Source organism: Danio rerio, chromosome 6, assembly GCF_052040795.2.
Source record: "Danio rerio strain M-AB ecotype USA chromosome 6, GRCz13ab, whole genome shotgun sequence".
In the NCBI taxonomy this organism is placed as follows: domain Eukaryota; kingdom Metazoa; phylum Chordata; class Actinopteri; order Cypriniformes; family Danionidae; genus Danio; species Danio rerio.
Window position 1 is genome coordinate 15,085,103 of NC_141026.1, and position 26,986 is coordinate 15,112,088.

Here is a 26,986-nt window from a genome sequence, read left to right on the forward strand (position 1 = left end):
CTGCACACGTCATCATATGTCATTGCGATGTCTTGCTTCATATGAGATCGACGACGAGACTACTATGGTTATTCCAGTTTGTTTTTTAGTATTTCTCTTCAGGAAATCAGTGAAGCCAACAATATCATGTTATCATAACGATATAATGTGGTAATAAGATTGTAACTGGACAGTACATTTACACCCTGGCCATATTCTTCCATGTAAACACACCAAAAACAACATTAACATTATAGCAGACACCGTAAAAAGCCTGTACGGGATACATTTGAGGTGCTGATTAAAAATAAAGTTATTAAAGAAGTGAATGAATTTAAGTATCTTGGCATAACTCTAGACATTAATTTAAAATTTGATAGTCATGTTAAAAATATAAGTAAGAAAGTTAACCCAAGTCTAAATTGTTTTCGTTTTATTAGAAGGTTTTTTACATATCAAACTGCTAAATTATACATGCAAATAATGATATTCTCACTTGACTTGTATTGCATTACATCATGGTCACAAGCCTCTTTAACTAAATTGAAGGCTATTGACTCAATATATAAACAAGCAGTTAAAATTATGAACTTAAAGCCTATGCGATGGCATCATTGTGAAGTTTTATGTAAACATAACCTTTCTAGTTTTGATAGTTTTATTAAATGTAATTATATTAACTTATTTTTTAAATGTTTAAATAATCATGTTCCAGTCCTGTTTTCCTAGAGGCATCAAACCTCTCAGGGCCTACTCACACTATGCCATCCGTACCGTGCCCAGGCCCGTTTCACGGATCATTTGAGAAGTGTGAGTGCGCTGAATCGGGCTCAAGCACGGTTCACTTGGCCGGCCCTGGCCTGGTTGGAAGAGGTGTGCCTGAGCGCGGTTCACTTGGGCTTTGGCGCGGTACGCTTGTGTGTGAGTGCAAAACGCGCCAAAGCCCAAAACTGAAAGCGAGACGTGACTTTTAAGGGATTGTTTCATATGGATTTATTAATCATTCTTACTGTTCAGTGATCGCAAACTGCCGTAGTTTATTAAAGACGCAAACCCCTCACTGCATGTCAGCTGCGCGCCTTCAGCAGACCTCCTCATTCCTGCAGCACGAGCTTTATGATTGTTTATGCGCCAAAAGTGGCGGATCTGTCTGGTGAAATATTTGACTGCGTGTCACCGCATCCCTAAGGACTGTTTGGCGAAAAATTTGACTGCATGTCACTGCATAACAAACGACTGAAAGGAAATAACTAGAGAAATCTCCACTGTGCTACTGGGTGAGAGCGTATGGCAAGCCGTTTTAGCATTTAAACCTTGTTCTGACTATCCATAAATAGATTTAGAGATATCTCTAATTATATTTTGACTAGTCATAATTATAATTTGACTAGTCAGATTGGAAATATCTGCAAATATATTTGCTGACTAGTCATATTCCTCCATTGACTTCCATTGAAAAATATTTGCAGATTTCTCTAAATAAGTTTTGACTAGTCACAATTTTAATTAGATATATCTCCAAATGAATTTTGACTTGTCAAATATCCAATTCAAGATATCTACAACTGTAATTCGACTATTAGTAAATTAATTAGAGATATCTTATTAATATATTTGTAAATATCTCTAAATATGACGAATATGATAAAGATATCTCCAAATGTATTATGACTAGTAAAAACTCAGTTAGAGATATCTCTAATTACAATTGTGACTAATCAAAACTCATTTAGAGATATCTGCAAATATTTTTCAATGGAAGTCAATGGAGGAATATGACTAGTCATAATATATTTGCAGATATCTCCAATATGATTTCGTACTAGTACAATTGTAATTGCAGATATGTCTAATTGTCATTCTGAGCAGTGGAATTATAATTATGACTAGTCAAAATATAATTAGAGAGATCTCTAAATATATTTATGGAGTCAGAACAAAGATTTAAATGCTAAAAAGGCTTGCCATAGAGAGCGCTTCTCACTGAACAGAGCAGCAGCGATGACGTAAGCGTGCCGAGGCCCGATATGGTGTGAGCGCGGGCCGTCGGAGGAAACGGGAGGGGGGACAAGCGTGCTTTGGCCCAGTTCGAGGCAACTGTACCTAGTGTGAGTACGGCCACACGGGCAACAGCTAATGGTGACTGTCCAGTGCCAAAGTGTAAGACCTCTTTTAGTCGATCTGTTTTAGCTTTAAAGGGAGACAAACTGTGGAATGATTTACCTCTTAGCCGAAAATCAGAAAGTAATATAAACATTTTTAATAGTGTTCTTTAAAAAATGATTAAAAGCAAAACAGCAGTGTTTGCACAAATAGTCTACTGTTAGTTTGTTGGATCATGTCGCCTTTGTTTTTGCCTTCAGTCATTTTATGTAAAGAATTAAAATGTTGTGTATATGTATGTATTATTTTTCTATTTTGTCAAGCCTCCTGTGGACAGGCGTTGAGAATTAGCAAGTTTGCTAAAACACTTAAACAAATGCATTTGGTTGTCCAGTGTAGTTGTGATGTCCATGTGAAAAACAAACAAACAAACAAACAAACAAACAAACAAACAAATAAACAAACAAATAAACAAACAAACAAACAAACAAACAAACAAACAAACAAACAAACAAATACATAAATAAATAAATAAATAAAACAAACAAACAAACAAACAAACAAACAAACAAACAAACAAACAAATTATAGCAGACACCGTAAAAAGCCCATTCCCAGCCATTGACCTTTTCTGACTCGATTCGAGTGTCATAGAGTGACATAACGTTGTGGGACTGCTATACAGGAGGTTATATTAGGGTATAAAGACAGTAAAACATGAATGTGGTTATGAATGTATTAAATATATGTTTGTTTGTTGTAAAAATAACAACAAAAAAATACTACTGACAAAAAAAATACTACTTTGTGTATCTCATTATGTCCGTGTGCAGCCCTGCTACCATTGTGGCTGGTGTATTCTGGGAAATGTTCTTAGTACTTGGTTTCGAGAGTGGTCCTGAGAAATCTGTTTCAAGGGCCTACTAGCCCTTCTCCTTACCGTACATTCACACCAAAAGCGGCGAGAGCGTCAAAGTAGCCGGAAGTCATTCACTTTTAATGAGAGCTGGCAGCGATAAGTGGCGAGGAGCAACGCGGCACGTCTTCCCCGGTGTGGGCATCGAGGAGAGTTGAAATCAAGTTTACTTTATGGTAATGAGCAGTGACACGGTTCGTCTGCAAGCAATCAGAATGTAGAAGTCCACCGCTTGAGAAGAGTTCAGAGAACACAGACCTGTGAACTTTGGTTCTGACCACAGTTGGTCCCAAGGGTTTGATTATTGCGGTCGCTGGATTTTCTATTATTTACAATATTTTCAAACAGAAACATGCATTAAATAAGTTACTGGCAAGTTACTGATGTGCATTAATGTTATATATATTTACCTTTAAAAAAGCGTGAATCTCATGCGACAATACAAAACAGCATTGCTGCTTCAGGATATTTCAGACATATGGACACATTGCATAATTAAGTGGAGCAAAGCCACACCACATGCAACTTGATCTTCCATTGTTAAATGAATTTGATAAAAAGTGTCCAACATTTTCACTCTAGAAAGCATGTTTTATGCAGGAATTTAACTGATTTGCTGCAGCGGCCCCTTTAAATACGAGATCAATGTAGCAAATTTTGACGCTCTCGCCGCCAGAACTGAAGGCAGACAGCGTTGTCACTAGGACGGCCAGAGCGACCTTGGACACTCTCACCGCTTTCGGTGTGAACACACAGTTAGCCCTATACCGTCAAGCTAAAGAGAATTGGGCTAAAGGGTAGAATTGGGATTAGGTCTTTGACTTGCATGCTGTGGATCACCAAGCACCACAATTTCAGATGAAATTCTTATTGAAATCTCCCATACACCCTAAAAAGTAGCTAGATTTGTTGCTATTCGCTTTTTCGAAAATTTGTTGCTAGAGGGGTCTGAAAAGTTGTTAAATATTTGGCAACACTGACTACCAATGATTAATCAAAATTAATATTAATATATTTTAAAATAACTTTTGTCTATTTTAACTCAATTTAAAAATGTTATCTTCTCCTCATGACAAAGGAACATTTAAGTAACTGAATCCATTAGAAAGCAACCTAATATAACAATTTATTACTCAAGAGACATTAATTATTATCAATAAGCAGAAAATGATCAGAAAATTAAATCCTAATCTATTTTGAACAGTAGTGCATCTACAAACGGACATTATCAAGATTAATAAATGCTAAAAAAGCATTTGGAACTATATTATAGCTAATACTATCACAAAGTTAATAATTGTAAACACTTTCAGATACTAAAACATCAACCAAACCTTTCTGTGCTCGTCTTGCCTCTTTTATCAGTTTCCTCGAGACAGATAAACAGATTTCAGTATACATTTCACAACAAAGCTTTGCTTAAATCCGTTCTCAGATTGCACAGGAAACGAGAGGAGAGAATTACGGCACAAAACCTGACAGTTCAAACTCTTATTTATAAGCACAGAACATCTGGCAAGCAAAACAAAATCAGCGGATCCAAGTTTCAGCAGCTTCCTCACACTCTACAGGAGCCATTTATTTGCATTTGTGTCTCTAGTAGAGCGTGGAGAGAGGAGATGAAAGGATGAAGTATGAAGGAGCAAACGAAACCAGTTAACAAATGAGCAAACTTATAAGGCTGAATGAAGCACAGAGCAATAAAAACCTACTAAAACACCAAAAAGCAGCAAGCAATGAAGGATGATGCATTTAAATGAGAAGGAAAAAAAAGAGGCACATCCCCAAAGCGTGCAGTGCTTATAAACAGGCAGTTGTTGAGGTTTCTTACCTGCGCATGCAGTCGAGGGCCTGTGTGAAGACCTGGGGGGCCATGCCATGCTCGTGCTGCAGGATCAGACACTGCTCCAGGGTCACTGACATGGCAGTGCGGTCCTTGGCACTTTTGCAGCTGGTGAATCGCACTCCATTCAGTCGTCGGCAAATCTGAGCATGTAGAGGCACAAATATTGATTTACAACCAATTTTGTTCATGCTCCTATATGCCAATTCAGTTGTTACTGTGATGAATAATAATAATAATAATAATAATAATAAAAACAATAATAATATTTTTAAACCTGTATGTTGTTATTATGTGTGAACTAATTAACCCAGTAATTCACTGCCTGCTGTGATTGTTTTTTCAGCTTACAGAATATGCTGCAAATTAAATGGGTATATCATTTATACTGTAAAATATATCTGATAATTAAGTTTCTGTATTTTGTGTTTCACAAGTGTTTTCTATTTATTTCAGGTTGTGAATTGCATTACGGAACCCTGATTCGTGCTCTGTTGAGTTTTGATCTTGAAAATTTAACTCTACAGTTGAACAAAGTGACTTTTATCGACATTTTAGTAGTTTAAAAGAATATAAGCTATAGTAAATGATATATAGAGAAGTCTGTAAAATTACTGAAAATATATTGGCTGTTTATTCTTACAAGGTTTTTTATCGTAATATACAACACCGACCTAGACAATATCACTTTAAGCAAATAAAATTGTTAACGGAAGTCCCTTTTTCAAATTTCAAGCTTGAAAGTTCGTAGGATGAAAGATCAAGGTCTCATAATGCAATTTAAATAAACAGGGAAAAATAAAAAAGGAATCACAACATACGGAAAACTGCTAATTTATGGATATATATTTTTTTTACAGTGTATTTAATCCCTCTGTGATTGTACATTATAGGACAAGAAAACATGGCACTGATTTTACACAGTGGTGAAAAGCGTAGTAAATAATCATACTCTAGAAAAATTACCAGTACTTGCAGGGCTTGACATGAACTTTTTTGATCACCAGCTAGTAGATTTCCAACATTACTAGCCACTCGCCATTTTTACTAGTCACAATTTTGTTGTTGGGAATTTTATTCACAAATTTGACTTTGACATGCTAAAATTACTTGATTTAGATTTTTTGTCATGTCCACATGCCTCCTCATTCATTTCGCTTTTTGTGTGTGTTGTGTATGAGCTTGCTTAATGTGTTTGAGTTAATGGGTTGTGTCACATTTTTATTTCACATGACCACACCAAATATAAAGACATTTTTATTTCTTAGCCAAAAATGTTAAATATTGTGTCAAAAAAGCAAAATAGAGCTGTATACATGCACTTTTTATTCAACAATCAACAATCTTTTCTTTAAAAAAAACCTGACATTTAAAAAATAACTATTGTCTTGTATCTAAAATATGCACAGTAATCTGTCCCTGATAAAGGTCCCAGATCACCAGTTAACTACACATAAATGGGGAGCAATATTATATATATATATATATATATAAAAAAAAGATAATTAAACCATATTAACAAAAATAACTATAAACAAAAAAAGCAGGTAAAAAACATACAGTGTGTGATAATGAAAGCAGCAGGACTGTGGGTGCAATATCCTCGCTATTTGTCCAGTCATTTTCAAAGAGAACGCACCAGTTGCCTTTCCTCTAAGCATGGTTGCTTTGCGCAAGTAAACGGGAGCGAGCACGCTTTTTAACAGTCACGTGCATCACATCACCTGTGTGCCGAGTAATCCTCCTCTCATTCGATATTCACCTGCTTACCTTTTCTTGCGCAAACACAATTCGTTTTCTCAGTCATGCTGCTTCTCTATTCTAAGATCACATTTGGACGAAAATTGGGCCATCCTTATTGTCGAAGCCTGTTTTTAAAAAAACTCCAATTTAAAAATGATTTTCAACCAGTCAAAGTGGCTAGTGGGAGTGTCTGCATAAGCCACCACAGATGAAATCTACGGGTGGGTGAAATTGCCTGGTGTTAATGTCAAGCCCTGATTACTTGCTAAAATTTAAAAGAAATGAAATAAATGACTGAAAGTAATGTGACGGATTTCTAAATCCCCCAAAATTCCTAAAATTTGGCTTTCGCTTCCAATTTTCATCATTAAAAGTATGCGTTTTCGCATTACTTGTAAATTTCTCTTTAAACCTTTTACTTTTATCTTTCTTTATACCTAAACAGTTTTTTTTAAATGAACTACAGATGGTTTAAAAAATGAAAAAAAAAAAAAATCTTTTAATTCTTTTAATCAAAGAGAACTGCTTAAACCCACTCTTTAATTATCCCCATTAAGCATTTAATCGTTTTACCCTTTATTATCTCAAATTAAGTAAAGAACAGTTACCTCAGCAGCCTGCCACAAGATGTCAACATTTTTATTTTTCCTAGCGTGAACATTTTGACCCAGAAACCGCAACAGCTCTGGGAGACAAGTCTGACTACGAGAGTGAGGAAGACCTGAAAGAGACAGAAAATTAAAACCTGACTTGTGTAACTCAAATAATGCAAAACTTTCCTGACTTACAGTCGTCCGGTAAAACCTCCTTGAACTGCTGGTAGTAAGAATTTAGTCTTGCCAGACTTTCCACATTGATGAGCTCCTGAAGTGATGTGTCTCCAAACCTACAAGACATTTCCAGATATAGTCAATCTGTGTAAACTGGAGATCCACATTAGAGGAAAAATATGCGATATTGTTGTTAAGTAATAATGATATGTCTTGTAATATAACATTTTGCTAGAGAAATGCTATTGCAGTGTTCAGATGCAAAAACCTCTAAATGTCATTTAAAATCTTCTTCTTAAGTGAACATTTGTCTCGGGCTCTTGTGTGTAGGTTCAGTAATTTCACTTATAAGGCGATGAATAGGTTCTTTTCTTTGCCTTTAATATGAGGTGCCGTGTAGGATTTAAATCAAACTTTGCTTATCAACACATACATAAAACGTGTATATACACCTATAATTTACTCGCATATACACCTATACTACTGGATGTTCAAAACAACATAGATGAAACTTGTGTATATACATATAAACTTGACGCATGAATACACCCACATACACACGCGCATACATATAAACTCGATCCTCACATAAACACTCACATTAACACACGCACATACATATTTGCTGCATGCAAACACACCTATACACACTCGCATATACATATAAACTTGCTGCATGCAAACACACCTATACACACTCGCATATACATATAAACTTGCTGCATGCAAACACACCTATACACACTCGCATATACATATAAACTTGCTGCATGCAAACACACCTATACACACTCGCATATACATATAAACTTGCTGCATGCAAACACACCTATACACACTCGCATATACATATAAACTTGCTGCATGCAAACACACCTATACACACTCGCATATACATATAAACTTGCTGCATGCAAACACACCTATACACACTCGCATATACATATAAACTTGATTCTCGCATAAATACCCACATTTACATGCACATGCATATAAACTCGCAGCATGCAAACACACCTATACATAATCGCACATATAAAGTCGATCTATGCATATAAATAATAAAAAAAATATTATAAAAATATTATAAAAAAGGAATATTATATTTAGTAAAAAATAAATAAAACCCACAAACGTTTATCACGAATCTGGTTATTGCAAAGCTTATGAAATATAAATAATGCAATTAATAGAGGGATTAAATATGTTAAATTATGAACATATGATATATAAAATATGAGTCTATATAAATAGACTACTCAAAATAAGAAATATTTTTATTTTAAACCTTTTTATTTAATTAGGTAATTACATACACAAATATAAAGGGACAGAACCCTTATTAGAACCCTTAAAGGATGTTCAAAAAGCAACCATTATTATAAATGTATACTCAAACTAAACTCCTCTTTTCTATTGCAAATGTTAATGTAGCCTATAGTCTTCTTGTTTTGTTTTTTAAATTCTTATAATTATTATGCTTATTATATGTTTTTACAATGTGGGTGTCAAAATTGCAAGATTTTGGTATCATTTTGATTGTTAATTATTCAGCATATACAAAAAAAAAAATAATAATAAAAAAAACCCGCTGATTAAAAGTCTCTGCTCATCATGTTGGTCAAGTTAACCCCCATGGAAAAGCTATATATATTCTCTGGACACTCCTTTTATGTTTAACAACTACTAATATTTTTACAGCAGCTGGCATCCAGCATTTTGGTGCATTAGCCTGTGTATTGGTAACAGGAAAACCCACTTAAGTGCATTCCTGCCCCCTACTAGACATAAGTGTGTATCATAACCCTTGACGAATAGTGACACCAATAATAAAACAAACATAAAAAACTAATATTAGACAAACATATTTTATTCAAAGTGATTACTTAAGCAACCTTATATTTATTAAACCATAATAACATTTCCAATAATTTAATTGCATAATAAACCTTTAATTTTGCAGGAGCATTCCTTAGCATTACCTTTATATTTATTTATTTTTAGAATTAGCATAATCTATTTTCATAATTCAACAGATGTAATTCCTCTATTAATCACATTATTTCTGTTTCTTAAGCTTTGCAATAACCTGATTAATAACAAATAATAATCTTGTTCATTACACTCAAAGGACTTTTACGTTGAAATTAAACTACTTCCTTTTAAAGTGAAATAACTTCCTTTTACTGTGAAAATTCAGGCATACACACATATGAAATCACTTGCATATATGTATATACACAACTAACTGTATATATGTTTGTGAATTTTATTTTGTATGTTTGCACAAGTGTCGTTTGGGTGTTTATGCACAAATCAAGTTTATATTCTTATGTGAGAGTTTATGGGTGTATGTGCACAGATCAAGTTTATATGTATATACGAGTGTGTATAGGTGTGTTTGCATGCAGCAAGTTTATATGTATATGCGAGTGTGTATAGGTGTGTTTGCATGCAGCAAGTTTATATGTATATGCGAGTGTGTATAGGTGTGTTTGCATGCAGCAAGTTTATATGTATATGCGAGTGTGTATAGGTGTGTTTGCATGCAGCAAGTTTATATGTATATGCGAGTGTGTATAGGTGTGTTTGCATGCAGCAAGTTTATATGTATGTGCGTGTGTTAATGTGAGTGTTTATGTGAGGATTGAGTTTATATGTATGCGCGTGTGTATGTGGGTGTATTCATGCGTCAAGTTTATATGTATATACACAAGTTTCATATGTTGTTTTGAACATCCAGTAGTATAGGTGTATATGCGAGTAAATTATAGGTGTATAAACACATGTTTTATGTATGTGTTGATAAGCAAAGTTTGATTTAAATCCTACACGGCACCTCATACTTTAAAGTGAAATTACTGAACATAAACATAAGAGGTTAAGAAAAATGCTCATTTGAAATGAAATGCATTCTAACTGCATTTAGATGATTTGGCATCTGAACTCTTCTCTTATTATTAGCAGTATTGTTAATTACTAATGTAATCATCATACCAAAATAATCAGTAATGTTTTTAAATCTAATTATATATATATAGATATATATATATATAAAAAATGTTGTGAATGGGTAAGCATTTAGAATTTAAAGGGCAGCTATTTTACCAGTCCCCATCTGACTGGTCAAATCAAACCTATACGCATACTGTATTTACTATTATCGCAATACTGACCGTTTTTCAATTTTATTGTGCGGCCCTAATGTAAACCAAAAATGAAGAACACAATCGTAAACCAAACAGAAAACGAGATCAGATAATACAAACAATTATGAAATAATGTTATTTGCTGATGTTATGCAAGCACTCCTGAGGGCTGTTTTACATAATCAAGACTCACTTCTCGGCGAGCGTTTGCTGCTCGTTGATGCCCACGTTGAACAGCACCGGCTGTACCCGCAGCAGCATGCCGTTCTGAATCTCCCTTGGCAATGCATCAAACATGCTTCCTGGGAGAGGGATGCGAACGTTGAACCCATCCCGATTCCCGGTGATCACCGGCAGCATGTCGGGGGACGAGGTAGAGATGGCCTGAGTCACCTTGAAGGTCACGTTTCGAAGGTCCATTATTCCTATGCTCATGTCCTCTAACATGGCTAACTCCTCTCCTGTGATGCATACAGAAAACATACCAGAACCCAATGAATGAACCGTAAAACGACAGAACATTAAAAATAATGAATTAGAATTAGTTTTGCTTTCCTGTGAATATTTCCTAAATGATGTTTAACAGAGCAAGGGATTTGTCCCAGTATTTCCTATAATATTTCTTCTTCTTGAGAAAGTCTTATTTATTTTATTTCGGGTAAAATAAAAGCAGTTATAAATTTTTTTAATGACATTTTAAGTCAATATTATTAGAGTCCTTAAGCAATACTGTCTATAGAACAAACTATTGTTATACAATGATTTGCCTAATTATCCTAACTTGCCAAATGAACCTAATTCACCCTTGAAATGTCACTTTAGGCCAGGGGTCTCAAACTCAAATTAGCGGGGGCTATTTTAGTGACTGACAATTCATAGGAGGGCCGTTTTAACATTCAAGTACAACAAAAAAAGCAGAAACCTGACATCCTTGATGCATCTTAGGACAACAGACATGACATTTATATTTTAAGCATTACCAATGATAATGCAAATCAGCATGTTTATCGTGTCACACATCAGCTGCTGAAATATATCTGTGGTTGTTGTGTGTATGGTAAAGCATTACACACACTCAGTCATTCTTCCATGGAGTAAATGCAGTCAAAACTCCAGCTTATTGTTTCTTGTTGTACATATTGAAGAGGGAGTTTAATTTGCTATGAAAAAAACTAAAAAATAATAGACATAATACTTATTATTCTGTCCCAACTAATTGTATTGTCCCAATAGCGTAAGAACAGCAGAAAGCAGTTTGGGTAACTTAAGTGACTTTGCAGGCAATTGTTCTTCTCAATATCTCTCTTTTCTTTTCTTTTTTTTGTAAAACTACAACAAAGAGGGGAAAAGTGTGTACATATTCACAATTACTTTAACAGGTTCAATTCAACCAGCAGTACAATTTTACTAATGTACATAGTTTTTGTGCAAATCTTAATAAGTATATGAGGAAAATCTATTAAATAAGACAATGTCAATCGGATATTAGCAAAATTATCATATTTGTTACACCATTAAGCCATTAAGAAGTGTTTGTACAACAAAATACACAACCTGGGCTCACTGTGGAAACGTAGCCCCGCGAGACACGTCCCGGGAGATACGTATTCGAGAGGTTTTTGTTTTCGCGGATCCGCGAGAGGCCGCTGTGCGCGCTTTTCCGCGTCTTGGGCGCCTCTCGGGAGCGCGCCGTTCGCGCCCGCGCTGTTCTCGCGCCAAAAGCTACCGGATCGGCCGACCCGGCCACCCTCCTCTTCCTCCTCCTCCTCCTCCTCCTTCCCTAAACCCAAGTAACGGTTTGCAAAAGCCTTCCAGAAAAAAAAAAAAAAGCAAAAGCCCTCGTCTTCGATTTCGACCGCGTTTTCGGATCCCGCCGCGTTCTCGCACTTATTCTTCGGATTCTGTTTTTCATCTTACCTGATTTCTGGAACCGCTGTTCCCCGGACTCGATCCCGGTCGTCGTGCCTGCGGCCGGCTCCTCCTCCTCCGGGGCCTCCGCTCCACCGATGCAACACTGTGAGCTAAGCGGACAAACTGGTTGCATCGGGAAAGCCCTCCACTCGGAGGCGAGCTGTCAGCCGGCAAGCGCGAAGAGGAGAAGCGGAGCGGCGCCACACCGCCCCCCCAGCGTTCGCTCGAAAAAAACTAAACGCGGCCGTACACACCTCCGGCCACGTAAATCGCGGTCTCCAGAAACGTCTGCGGGGCTATGTTTCCAGAATGAGCTTGGGTTGAAAATACAAGTGGTATAAATCTGATTATAATCAAACAACCCTTGAATATTTACAAATTTAAAGCTTTAGTAAAACAGAGCCCTTACGGGCATATATTTTAACGTTTAAATCAGCCACAGAATAAAAAACGCATGTGTGTTACTCTGAACACTGAGAGAAAGTAAAACTAATCTGAATGCATTACTTTAAATGTCGACTAGTTGGAAGGTCAAAACCACAAGCGGATAGATGTGACTGCAAAATAATGATCGAGGTTCTAAAATATATGTTTTGGTGGGGTGAATCTCGTTATGTTTTTGACATCAGTTGCCAGCCAGAGGGAGGAGGAGGGCGGACCGTAAATGGCAGTTTGAGACCCCTGCTTTAAGCTGAATATTGGTTTCTTGAAAAAATATCTAGTAAAGTATTAGAAATGAGTTATTCAAACCATTATGTTTAGAAATTTGTTAAAACAGAAAATAGGGAAATATAGTATATATATAGTTGAAGTTCGAAATATTACCGCCTTGATATATATATATATATATATATATATATATATATATATATATATATATATATATATATATATATATATATATATATATATCAAGGGGGTAATATTTCGAACTTCAACTGTATGTCCTACATATATGTTTTTAATAACATAAGTGGTTTAATTTAGTAAATACTGCATATTCAGGAGCAAAGAATGAGCATATTTGTGAGAGTAGGTTTACCGTAGGTACTCAATAGACACTCAAACTGAGCGAGCAGGCCGATGGTATAAAGCTGTCTTAGAAAACCATCATCACGGAGACAGTTTCTCAGCTTGATAATGAAGCCACAAATTAGCGCTGTGAGCTTAAAAGACACAAAAAGATAAGAAACAGAATACACGTTAGAATTAAATGAAAATTGGTTTGGATAGTTCACCCAAAACATTTATAATTACATATTCAACATGTCATTCTAATTCTGTATGAATTGTCATTGCATGGAAAAAACCTGTGCATTTAAAAACTCTACATAAGTGGACAACCTAATAGATTACATATACTATATACTATTTATGTTTATCATTATTGACTAACAGAACATTTTTATCTCTGGTTAAGTTGACATGCAAATGTATATTCACTTAGAAAGCTTAAAAGCATATGTCCAAAGCTGCTTTAAACACTTACTGTATGAGTTTTAACAGGACAAATGATGACAGATAAGCAAAGGATAATGGATTGCTTCGGCAAAGTGGATTTTAAATCCTTTAATGCACGACGGCAAGCTGTTGATTATACCTCTTATTCCATGGTCATCTGCTTGTTGTAAATAAGCTAAAACTAGTTTTGCTCTTTGAAGCGCAATATTTGACCAATTATATCAGTTTAAATCACATTTTAGATCTCCTAGTCCCACACTGAATCAGTCATCGGCAGACAGGCAGTGTGTATGGCATATCTAACAGCTCTTAGTAACATGTGCTAGCTACCTCATCGTATATATTTTAAGCATTTTTGCTAGTTGATTGATCCCCATTGGCTCAGGATTACACATGAATGAAGGCAACTGCCACTGAGTTACTATGATTACTACCAATGTTTCAGAATAGCATGTTTATATTGAACTGTAACGACAAATGACTGGAACTGTGCATTAAACAGTTTTCTTCCAGCCAATAAGAAACAAGATTTTCAAAAGACTATGGAATAATTGAGGTTATTTTTGGGTGAACCATCACTAAGACTATGGTGGTGTTCATTAATGTGTGTGATTAAGAACTAACTGTTTGGCAGAAAACCACGTCTCTGCGGTACTGCAGACTGAGGTCCATTGCGATGGTAGGTGCGCTGTCTTGCATGAGCAAGAAAACCATTGACTTCTTGGCTTTGTCACTCATCATGGCCACACACTCCGTTAGGGTCGTCAGGAGGGGATACAAGGCCTCGCTCCATTCACCTGATGCACACAATCATTTCTAATCAATTTCAAACTCCATATATTCATGCTTATCAAAACATACATTTAAATTCTCATGTTTCATTTTAAAGTTGTGTGTTATTAACAAAAACAATATTTATCATACTCCTGTTTTAAATGAAAGTTGAAAGAATTCTGCCTTTTCATTGAAAGTCTATATCACAGAGCTTTAAAATGTTCATAAATGGTAATGTAATCAATATGAATTAACTGGTTATATGGCCTCCTTTTACAGAGTTATTATGAACTTATTGAAGCATCCCAACAAGCATTTTTGTGTTTAAAAGACATCTAAAAAGGTCCAAACATGGATATCTTGGCTACAACACAGCTAAATGAGTAAAAATCTAATACACATAACAACAGCCTAAACAAATAGACTAGTCATCAAAACAAATAGATACTATAGAGAGGCTAGGCCCAATCCCAATTCTACCCCTTAGCCCTTCCCCTTCCCCCTACCCTTCGTTTTGCACGTGCCCATGAAGGGGTAGTAGTGTCCCAATTCTCTTTAGCTTAAAGGCGAAGGGCTACGGGCAAGGGGTATACACCCCTTCAAACGAAGATTTTTCAGAACCAAACTCGAAACCAAGGGCTAAGAAAATTTTCCCAGAATACACTAGCCACAGCTGCACCCGAAAGTAAGGAGATCCACACATTAGTATTTTTGTCATTATTAAGAATTCTTTACAACAAACAAACATGTTTTAATATATTCATAACCACGTTCGTGTTTTACCATTATGCTTTTTAAAAAAACGCTAAAATAAAAAACATTAAATTTTGTGATCTATAATCCCTAATAATAACTCCTGTATATCAGTCCCACAACATTCTGACACTCGATGACACTCGAATGTTGTTTTTGGTGTGTTCACATAAATGAATATGGCCACTGTGTAAACGCACAGCACAGTTACGATCTTATTGCCACATTAGATCGTTATGATGACATAATATGCCTTCGGTGATCTCCTGAAGATAAATACCAAAAAATAACACAACTGGAATCACATCAGTAGTCGCGATCGTCTGATCTCATATAAAGCAAGAGATGGCGATGACATCTGATGACGTGTGCAGATGCTATTGTGCTGTCCCAATTCTTAGGGGTAAAATTTGAAGCCCTTCCCCTTAACCCTCGGTTGTAAGGGCTGTTTAGGTGCAAGTGACAAACTGCTAGCTTTGGATGTTTATATCAGTTTTATATTTTTTAAAAGTGAATTTTGTCACTGTTTTGGAGCACACTTATAGATATCCATAAAACTAACAGAATGAGACTAACATCTAAAACACTTTATTTAAATTTCACGGGACCTTTACAGTTCATCTGAAATCACAATTTGCAATGTTTATTTTGCCAGCTTATATTGTAATTTTAAGGTAAATAATTTATCTGTTCATAAGGTGAATAAGTTAATCCACTGAAACAAATGTTTTTTTTTTTTTTGGTATTCTTTCATACAAATCTGGCAATTTGCTTCCTAATTCGGAGTGGCGATCTGTTGACGTCAACCTGAGGACTTCCATAGCAACTATATATCATTATTTTCAGCCATGCCCATCTTACTTGTATTTTGTATGAGGGAATGCTGCGCAAAAGAAAGCCCCTCCCCTACTTAATATTCTGTTTCAGTTGGAAGTACATCAAAACTGAAATAAAAGTCTCAGCAACTTCCAGTTCATGCAGACTTTAACTTGTATATATCATTTGTTTTTCTATTAGATTTTCAAATTTAGCCAAGTTTTAACCAAGCTGCAAACTCCCGCTCTCCCTTGTGAAACCAGCTTGGAAGTAACCTAAACTGCAATTCATCGACTGGCCACTGGAAGTTGGTTCCAGAAGTGAGCAAATCCTCTAAGACTGCATGCTAAAATACCCAAATGTACAGCAGAAAAAAGGTGTTTACAGCCTGGTACAAAAATGGTTTTGGTGTATATACGGTACATCTTGAACCTGGACCTCTATTAGATGTCCTTTAGACACACAATAAATGCTTGCTGGTAAATGGCGATGAAAAATTTGGTACAATTGCATTTCAATAGAGTGCCCAAAATTTCATACAGGTTTTATTCAAAATATCTTCACCTCTGTTTCTAAGACAAATCAAAGTCTTATGTAATTGGAATGACATTAATGGCCCATTCCACTGAGTGGCACGGTATGGTTCAGTACGCTTTTGTTGTCAAAAAGTAGCAAAAAGCAAACTGTATCGTACCACTTTTGTGAAGGGTACATAGCACAAACAAAAGGGTACCAAAAGGCAGAGCCAGACGTGGAGCTGAAGGCTATTGGTTTACAGAGATATGTCACTCGCTTGTGCAAAAAGCCAGAATGAAAACAAATAACCGCCATGTTTTAAATATACAGACATTACATTGTAATAATATATACATATAATAACAAGCCATGGTCAACCCGAGCTCAAACAAACCTTGTCATTGTCTTGATGAACAGCCACAAAACCAAGAAGAAGAGCAGAATCTGCTCTGTGCCCAGTAGTTTTTTACAAGACTGTCTGAAGCACGATTGGTTTAGCTTTTTCACTTGCACTCGCCGCGTGTCTATATTTGAAACAAACTTGAGCTGATGATAATAATGTGGGGATGATTATTGAAGTGCTTCTGACATCCCATCCTTTCAGAAACAGACAAACGTGAGGCTGACGTGTGAAAAATCAAAGGAGAAGCCCAACAAAACAAAAGAGCAAATGATTCGTTCAGCAACCTAAAACATGAACAAACTGCCATGTCTAACTATTATCATCACATTTTGTGAATTCGACTATTATGAACTGGGAACGATAGAATTACTCTCTAACAGAGGTTACATGTGCTAGTGAAGATTAAAGATACAGATGAGAGGTTTGCACGGACTGTGAGCTATATGTTGTGTGTTTCTTTTGAACCCACATAAAGACTAAATGTATGCAGTGTGTAGTTTTTCCGTAAGTGGTAACATATCGGAGACTGTAAGAGGCTGTATTTGTATGTACCTATTATTTATTTTATATAACCGTAGATGTTTCAGTAGGCTATTTCGCAATATAATTCTTCTGCAGTTATAATCAAATCCTGTTTATCGAAAAGTTAGTAATGATATGTTAGTTCTCATATGATATGTCAACGACCTATACAGCTTTACTTTGACATTTTCTCGAGCGAAAATGACGTTGACTGAAAATTTCTGTTGTACACCACACCCACCAAGAGTACCATTGGTACCCTTTTAGCATTTGAAACGCAAGACTGATAAAGGTGACCTGTACCGTACAGTACCACTCAATGGAAACGGGCCATTACTTGAATTACAGAGGACCAATTTTTCATCTTTGGGTTATCAGGCAATCTACATTCTAGAGCAACTAAACACTGACAAAAGGTGCTTTTAACGCATAAAATAATGTGTTAAAACCATATGACCAGTTATACCTGAAACATATATCAGTGATCATCATAACAAGGCAACATATTATAGTCTGGGTAGATTCGATGGTAGGCAAACAACTGAAATGTTTCATTTTTAACTTTAACAAACATGTGTATGCGGTAGCCATTTTAAGTCTGCAAGACCTCAAATTCACATAAAGTGTTCCACTTGGGGCAGGGCCATATGTTTAAAAACATCTATCAATATCTGGAATAAATATATCCCAACCAGCTTCCCAAAAATATCACATCAGCAGAATGCAACTCTGTATCACTCAGGGACTTTAAAGTAAACATTGACAGATTTCAAAACAGTAGCAATGACAGTTTGACACCATTAAACAAGTATGAAAGACAACATATGAGAAGGGAACACCTCTTTAGCATTAGCGCATAAGCTTAAGGGAGGGGGAGGCGCTCTTACCTGGGTAACTCTCCTCTCCACTGCTGCTGCTGCCATCTAGGGGGATGGAGGTGCAACATGCAACAGTTAACTTAGCGAGTGCACAGCACACACAGCTAAACACACACTATGAAGCTGCGTTTCCACTGCACACAACAAATGACAAGCAGCAGAAGTCAAGAGAGTACTCCAGGAGCTGCGTAGAGTTCCGATCATGTCAGTATGCAGAAAATTCGGATCCAATTTGCGTTAAAATATTTGTTGTTTAGATGTAAGCAACTGCTCGAGTGGATGCTATGTGTTCTAGTGTTGTCCAATCAGGTCTCTGTGCTTGAGGGAATTGTTTAGTTTTTGTTCATTGTTATCAGAAAATCTAACTTCTTTAAAAAAACAAACTTGTTTTCAGTCATAAATTAATACAAATTAGTAATGCTCTCTCCATGTTCCCTTCAAAATTGTTGGAAGTATTATTATTATATTATATATTATACTGCATTCACTCATTAATTCATTCCACCATGGCGAATGCACGGAAAATAGCAGCTCTAGATTCATTGTGCTGGACAAGCGTATACACACAAATCAGTGTGGATAAAATAGTACTTGGCTCATATGTAGATGATGAATTCTGTGAATCATCAAAGCCATCAAATGAATGTTAATATATAATGTATATAATAAAACGAAGCTAAATGAGCCTTTTTATGTCTTTCAATAGTCTGCTATTACTACACAAATGACCATAATTAAAATACTGCGTGTCTGCCACTAGGGGCGAATTCTGACAGTAGTGTCTGAATGTCATGTGCAGTGGAAATGCAGCTTGAGACTATATGTACAAGCATATTTAGTAACTAACTGTTTTGCACTTACAGTGGGGGAAATAAGTATTGAACACGTCATGTTTGTTGTTGATATGGAATTTTAGGAAAAACAAAAATAATACAAAAATAAATTATACAAAAAAAAAAATCCCAAAAAATTTGTTATGTGTAATAACAATGGCACAAGAAGAAACGAAACGGTTACTACATAACCCTCGTTCCTTGAGGGGGGGAACGGAAATGCTATGTGGAAAACTTCCACTTTGGGGATTTCGTCAGAAACCAATCATCTGAAAGAGTAATAAAACGGGCCAATGAAATGCCAATGAGTTGGCGGCGTCAGCATGCAAAGCTGGCAGCAATTACAATCATCTGTTGTATAAAGATGCCAGCCGTGCATCGCAAAGACTTCTTTTCTAGCTGAAGAGCCAAGCTGTCAGCTAAGGGCAACTCATGTGGCGAAAAAACATAGCATTTCTGTTCCCCTGCTCGAAGAATGAGGGTTACATAGTAATCGTTTCATTCCCCATCAGAAGGGGAACTTCAATGCTATGTGGAAAACTTCCACTATGCGGAAATGTATGGAAAATGCCACAGCGATTGAACCTTACCACACTACTGCTGAAAGGTTTGCCAGGTTCCCAGCGTGAGCGCACTATCATCACCGGAGACGCAGCCCTCCAACGTGCCCCCTGACCCTAACTTACCTTATTTACCTGTGAAGCGCTTAAAGGCTTATCTATATTTTTTGGGGAGTCATAAAAAATACATCTAGTTAAGTTCTAGGAATTCTAAAACCTGACAGTGCACTGGGAAACTGTCCGGATAGGAAGGACCAGCGGAGGCCACCTGCTGACCAATGGGGTGACCTGGTGACATGAAAACATATGAACTAACCCTGACAAGGGGGAGTACACATAAATCACGCTATTTCCGCGTAAACAGACACAAAACAAAAAAAATATCATGTCTTTTGACTGCTTTCTTTAATAATAACATTACACAATATATGTGCTTTTACTTTCAGTACTTGAGTAGTAAATTTTGAAATATACTACTTGTAATACTTCAGTACAAAAAATGTTGAATACTTTAGTACTTCCACTTAAGTATGGTGCTTAAAGAGCACTTCAACTTCTATTCAAGTCACTTTTTGATAGAGCACTTGTACGTTTACTTAAGTCTGGGTAACAATTAAACGTCAGAATTATTATAAGTAGAGTAGAATTATTTATAGAAACCAGTAGACCTACACATAATATTATTATTGTTGTTTTACCATATGTTTGAGAAAAAAAATTATTAGCCGACTCATATTAATCTTTATTTTACATCTACAGAATCATGAGAAAACCTTCTCGTGAGAAAATCTTTATTTTAGGCAAAAAAGAAAAAAAAAAAGACACGATTTTAATTTTAGCCAGTATCGTGCAGCTCTAGTGCTACGTCATTATCACGCTCCACAAGAACAAGCTCCTGATAGGTTAACGTGGCGTGAAAGTCTGCTGAAGTTCAGGTTTTCAAACTCGAGCGACTCACGTGAAACAAGCAAAACACGCATTAATCGCACAAAACGCTCAACTCGCGCCACTTCATTTGCGCAAATCGTATCAATCGCACCTCCTCATTCGCGCGTATCATGCCGCAGGATGTCTTTACGCCCCCTTGCATTGACATGTAAATCACTTGCACTTGACGCTTCTTCTGCGTCTGGTGTAAACGCAGCACTAGCAAGAAAGGTGCAGCAAGCTTGTTACAACACTAAACTGAATTTCCTCATTCACAAGAGTTCACCAGCACACATGAGGAAATCGGCTCCACTAGAAGACTATAAAATCTTATGAATGTATTAGGTGTCGCCGCAGCTCTACAGGTTCCTACATGTCACACACTCCGGAACCGGGAGAAACAGCCTGTTCAAACACAGGCAGCTTTCTCATTCTCTCTCTCCGCTCGAAGGAGGTTTGGAGGAACCCAAAGACTCTCTCAGTAGCGTAAAGGCTCTGAAAGCGAAAGGTGTCTTTGCGATGCCTGGCTGGCATCTTTATACAACAGATGATTGTAATTGCTGCCAGCTGTGCACTCTGATGCTGCCAAGTCATTGACATTTCATTGGTCTGTTTTATTACTCTTTCAGATGATTAGCTTCTGACGAAATCCCTATAGTGGAAGTTTTCCACATAGCACTGAAGTTCCTGCTGGGAAACTTTTGAAATTTATTTAATACTTTACAGAAAAGGCGTTTTTTTTTTTTTTTGGTGATGACAGGTTAAAGACGCCTCTCATATGGAGAAATTTACATGAATTGCTCAGGTGGGATTTTTTCACAGACTTCAACAGTGTGTCAAAATCTTGATGGTTCTGTGTGATCTTCAATTTTCTATTTTCTATTGAATACATGTCGGGTGATTGGTTGGGCCATTCCACAGCTTGATTTTATTTCTCTAAAACCATTTGAGAGTTTTCTTGGCTGTGTTTTGGATCATTGCTGAAATGTCCACCCTGGTTTTATCTTCATTATCCAGGTAATGTTGATGTTGGACTGAAGCAGCTAATATTACTGTAATTTACAATGACGAAGGCAGACAGTTGCTGAATAACTACTGAGAGATTTCAGCTGCTGTCTGGACTTTCACTGCCTTTCTACACCTCCCTTTCTTCATGTGTTCAATACCTTTCCCCCATGTCATTTTATTTTACTACACTTTGTAAACTAATTAGTTTTGTTTTCTTTGCATATATGGATTTCTTTGGTTGGTACCAAAACTCTGTGAAAATTTCAAGTCTGAGAAAAATGGTGACATGTTCAATATTTATTTCCCCCACTGTATATTAAAATCGAAATGTTGCAAAAGTCTGCCTAGAAATAGATGTAATAAAGCAATTTTAACATCTGCCAGGCGAGCTAATGATATCATAGTCTTTATATAATGTAAAGGACCACTCTAAATTGCAGCATGCTGGCGCTGCCAAGTGACTAACTGGCAGAGACAGTCAGCACCAGACAGAGAGCCTGTGAGCGTGTTAGTCAGCCAGCCAATCAAATGAGAGCACCCGGTCACATGCGCACAGTAGGCAAATATGCTGGGTCAAACAACAGAATGTTCCAGAAACATGTTCCAGAGACATGGCACATCAACAGAGAGTCACACCGAGTCAACACACACTCAATAGTATAAACTGTTGCACAGAATCCACTTGGATGTCAGTTTTTTTTTCTTCCGTAGATTTATACGGTTGGTTTTGGCACATATCATTGAAAACAGATGAATAAACATATACAAATTATGTTTAAAGACACAAGACAACATGCACATGATGTGACAGAGATATGTACAGTTGAAGTCAAAATTATCAGCCCTCCAGTGAATTTATTATATTTTTTTCAAATATTTCCCAAATGATATTTAACCCTTTGGGGGTCTTAGGTGATTTGACATACCCTGACATTTATGCTTATTTCAGCTACTTATTACATATGATTGGCCAACATGTATTTTTTTATTCAGCACAAACTCTGCTACAATAATATGTGAGAAATATAGATATACATGCTTGTGTTTTTAGAAAAAAAAATATGCGTGGTTAGTAGGTTTTGGAGAACAAAATGTAGCTGAAATAAGGTCCAAAAAAACACACTAAATGGGGCTGAATAAGACTTTTGAATAATCAGTCTTGTAGGCTAGAATATGTAATTAATCTGTTCTCTCATTCAAAGAAATCATTACAATGATTTACATTTTGTATTTTGGGTCAGCATACTGTATGCATTGAAGTGACAATGGTCATGAATAATTCACACCTAGAGAGACAAAAGACACTCCCCCACTGGCTAATGTTCACCCATTAAGAGCATTGTAAAGCAATGTATAATGCATTAATGGTAAGGAATTTTTCACAGTATTCTGTATAATATTTTTTCTTCTGGAGAGAGTCTTATTTATTTTATTTTGGCTAGAATAAAAGCAGTTTTTATTTGAACTATTTTAAAGTCAATAATATTAGCCCCCTTAAGCAATATATATTTTTGATTGTCTGCAGAACAAACCATCATTATACAGTGCTAACTTGCCTAATTATCATGTACTGTCATCATGGCAAAGTTTAAAGAAATCAGTTATTATAAATTAACTATTAAAACTATTATGTTTAGAAGGGGCGACATAGTGGTGCAGTAGGTTGTGCTGTCGCCTCACAGCAAGAAGGTCACTGGCTCGAGCCTCGAGGATGAGTGTGGATGGATGTTTCCCAGAGATAGGTTGCAGCTGAAAGGGCATCCGCTGCGTAAAACGTGCTGGATAAGTTGGTGATTCATTCCGCTTTGGCACCCCGGATTAATAAGGGGACTAAGCCGAAATGAAAATGAATGAATGAATTATGTTTAGAGATGTGTTGAAAAAAATCTTCTTTCTGGTAAACAGAAATTGGGGAAACAAATATACAGGGTGGGCTAAGAATTCAGAAGGGCTAATAATTCTGACTTGAACTGTAGGTTAAAAACAATACAGACGATGATGCGGTTAGAAACAGTGGGACTAAGACTAAGTCGAACTATTTAAAGGCAAATACAAATAATGTAAAGCTTGTTGCTATGACTGCATGCAAATCTGTCTGAAGATGAACAGGTGACCAATGTGTGAAATTCAGAGATAAAAAGGGTGATGGCAAAAAAGAACGAAAGATGAGTATGTGCATGTGTTATAGAGACGCAATGAACAAGCAGCAAAGCAAAGAAAGGTACAAACGTCTACAAATGTCCAATTGAATGTAATTTAATTGCTTGGTCTAAACTAGCAGTTATCCTGTGATTCCTGGTTTGCATATAACGGGATAGAGGGATGGTGGACATACAGTGGGTATGGGAAATATTCAGACCCTCTTAAACTTTTCACTCTTTGATATATTACAGCCGTTTAAAAAAAATATTTAAGTATTATTTCTTCATTAATGTACACACAGCACCCCATATTGGCAGAAAAACACAGAATTATTGACATTTTTGCAGATTTATTAAAAAAAGAAAAAACTGAAATATCACATGGTCCCAAGTGTTCAACCCTTTGCTGTGACACTCATATTTAACTCAGGTGCTGTCCATTTCTTGTGATCATTCTTGAGATGGTGCTACACCTTCATTTGAGTCCAGCTGTATTTGATTATACTGATTAGACTTGATTAGGAAAGCCACACACCTGTCAATAATAAGACTTCACAGCTCACAATTCATGTCAGAGCAAATGAGAATCAAGAGGTCAAAGGAACTGCCTGAAGAGCTCAGAATTGTGGCAAGGCACAGATCTGGCCAAGGTTGAAAAAAATTTTTTTTAATTGCTGTACTTAAGGTTTCTAAGGCCATGTTTACACTGTCAGGTCTTGATGCTATACATGTTCTTTTAATTGTGACCAATATCCGGTTCATGTTTACACTTGCCATACAATTTAAGACGTTGTGCATGTGTAAAGGCAGGTTCTAGCATCTGCGCCACACTAGCCACAACGGAAGATATTATCTTGCTTTTAGCTCTCTATATATATATGTGCAAATCGCCCAATTTTAAAATGATTTTAAGGCGGAGGAGGAGGGAAAGGGCCATCATCGCAGCTTGCACCTATTGTTTATATATGGTGTAGCGGCATTTTTGTTTTAAGTTACTTTATGTTATCGCGGTTAGGGTAAACAATGACACGTGAGTCCGCTATGAATCCTTTTCTCATCTTTATTTTATCATATCTTGTGCCATCAAATCAGTGAAATAGCTCCATTGCCCCCCTTAGTAGCACCCGTCACCACAAACAAACTCACTGAAAATTGTCTGAAAATTGTTTCCTCTTTCCTTACTAGTCCACCTACTACCTTGCTCCCATAAATCCCAATTTCGACAGAATAAAAGTCTTCATTCACAAAATCAAAAATAATAAAGCAAATACTCCAACATGAATTGTGTACAAAGCAAATACTCAAACCAGAATACAATAATTATCAAATGTAAACTTAATAATAACAATAATCATATCATACAATAAACCCATTTAATCCAAACATAATAATAATAAAAGAAAGAAATGGCTCCGACAAATGGTCCTCCACTATTCAGAGGAATTTGTGGGTACGAGAGAGATCGCAGGTCTGGTGGGAGCAAATTGTGGCAGGCTTTAATGAGAAGAATTCCTTCTATGTCATTAAATCGCGGAGAAATATCACATTGTCACAAGTTTAATGAGGTACAAAACAGAATGCCTCAATAAATTCAATCGGCCAATGTACATGATAGTCGCATAGTCAAATATATCTGATTTATATCTGATTTATTTCCACATATGAAGGAGGCCTAAAACCAATCTCTTAATATCCGAATGTATACGTTTTTTTTTTCGTGTTTTCACGGTCATAGAACAGATCCGATCTGTGTCAAATATGAGCAAAAAGAAATTTAAAAAAATCTGTAAATCGGGTCACATTTTACTAGCAGTGCAAATGTAGCCCAAGAGCACAGTGGCCTCTATAATCCTTAAATGGAAGACATTCCCTTCCTAGAACTGGCCATCTGGCCAAAGTGGGCTATCGGAGGAGAAGAGCTTTGGTGATAGAGGTAAAGAAGAATCCAAAAACCACTGTGGCTGATCTCCAGAGATGCAGTCGTGAGATGGGAGAAAGTTGTAAAAAGTCAACCATCACTTCAGCCCTCTATCAGTCAGGGCTTTATGGCAGAGTGGCCTGACGGAAGCCTCTTCTCAGTGCAAGACACAAGAAAGCAGCATGGAGTTTGCTAAAATGGTGAGAAATAAAACTCTCCTATCTGATGAGTCCAAGATAGAACGTTTTGGCCTCAATTCTAAGCGATATGTGTGGAGAAAACCAGGCACTGCTCATCGCCTGTCCAATACAGTCCCAACAGTGAAGCATGGCGGTGGCAGCATCATACTGTAGGGGGTGTTTTTAAGCTGCAGGAACAGGACGACTGATTGCAACAGATGGAAAGATGAATGCGGCCATGTACAGGGATATCCTGGACATAAACCTTCTCCAGACGACTCAGGGCCTCAGACTGGGCCGAAGGTTTACCTTGCAACAAGACAATGACCCTAAGCCAGCTAAAATAATGAAGGAGTGGCTTCACAACAACTCTGTGACTGTTCTTGAAAGGGCCCAGCCAGAACCCTTACTAAAACCTAATTGAGCCTCTCTGGAGAGATCTAAAAATGACTGGCCACCAAAGTTTACCATTCAACCTGACAAACCTGGAGAAGATCTGCAAGAAGGAATGGTAAAGGATCCCTAAATCCAAGTCTGAAAAAACTTGTTGCATCTTCCCCAAAAAGACTCATGGCTGTATTAGATCAAAAGGCTTCTAATAAATACTGAGCAAAGGGTCTGAACACTTTTCTTTTTTAATAAATCTGCAAAGATGTCAGCAATTCTGTGTTTTTCTGTCAATATAGGGTGCTGTGTGGACATTAATGAAGAAAAAATAGTACTTAAGTGATTTTAGCAAATATGACTGCAATATAACAAAGAGAAAACTTTAAGGGGTCTGAATACCGTTCGTACCCACTGTATAGAGCAGGGGTGGCCAACCCTGTTCCTGGAGAGCCACCTCCCTGCAGATTTCAGTTGCAACCCATATCAAACACACCTG

General features: G+C 36.7%; 1 protein-coding gene across 40 annotated transcripts in view; it reads right to left on the reverse strand.

Moving 5' to 3' along the window:
• The window catches only part of inpp4ab (inositol polyphosphate-4-phosphatase type I Ab), a 142,854-nt gene that overhangs the window by 31,456 nt on the left and 84,412 nt on the right, over window positions 1–26,986 (reverse strand). For 20 of the 40 annotated variants that reach the window (XM_087256165.1, XM_087256149.1, XM_087256164.1 and 17 more), the window contains 7 exons: window positions 18,547–18,582; window positions 14,500–14,672; window positions 13,457–13,580; window positions 10,697–10,964; window positions 7,373–7,470; window positions 7,193–7,305; window positions 4,830–4,984 (listed from right to left, as the gene is read on the reverse strand). In XM_087256165.1, coding sequence (XP_087112291.1) covers window positions 4,830–4,984; window positions 7,193–7,305; window positions 7,373–7,470; window positions 10,697–10,964; window positions 13,457–13,580; window positions 14,500–14,672; window positions 18,547–18,582 — 967 coding nt within the window. 40 annotated transcript variants of the gene reach the window in all.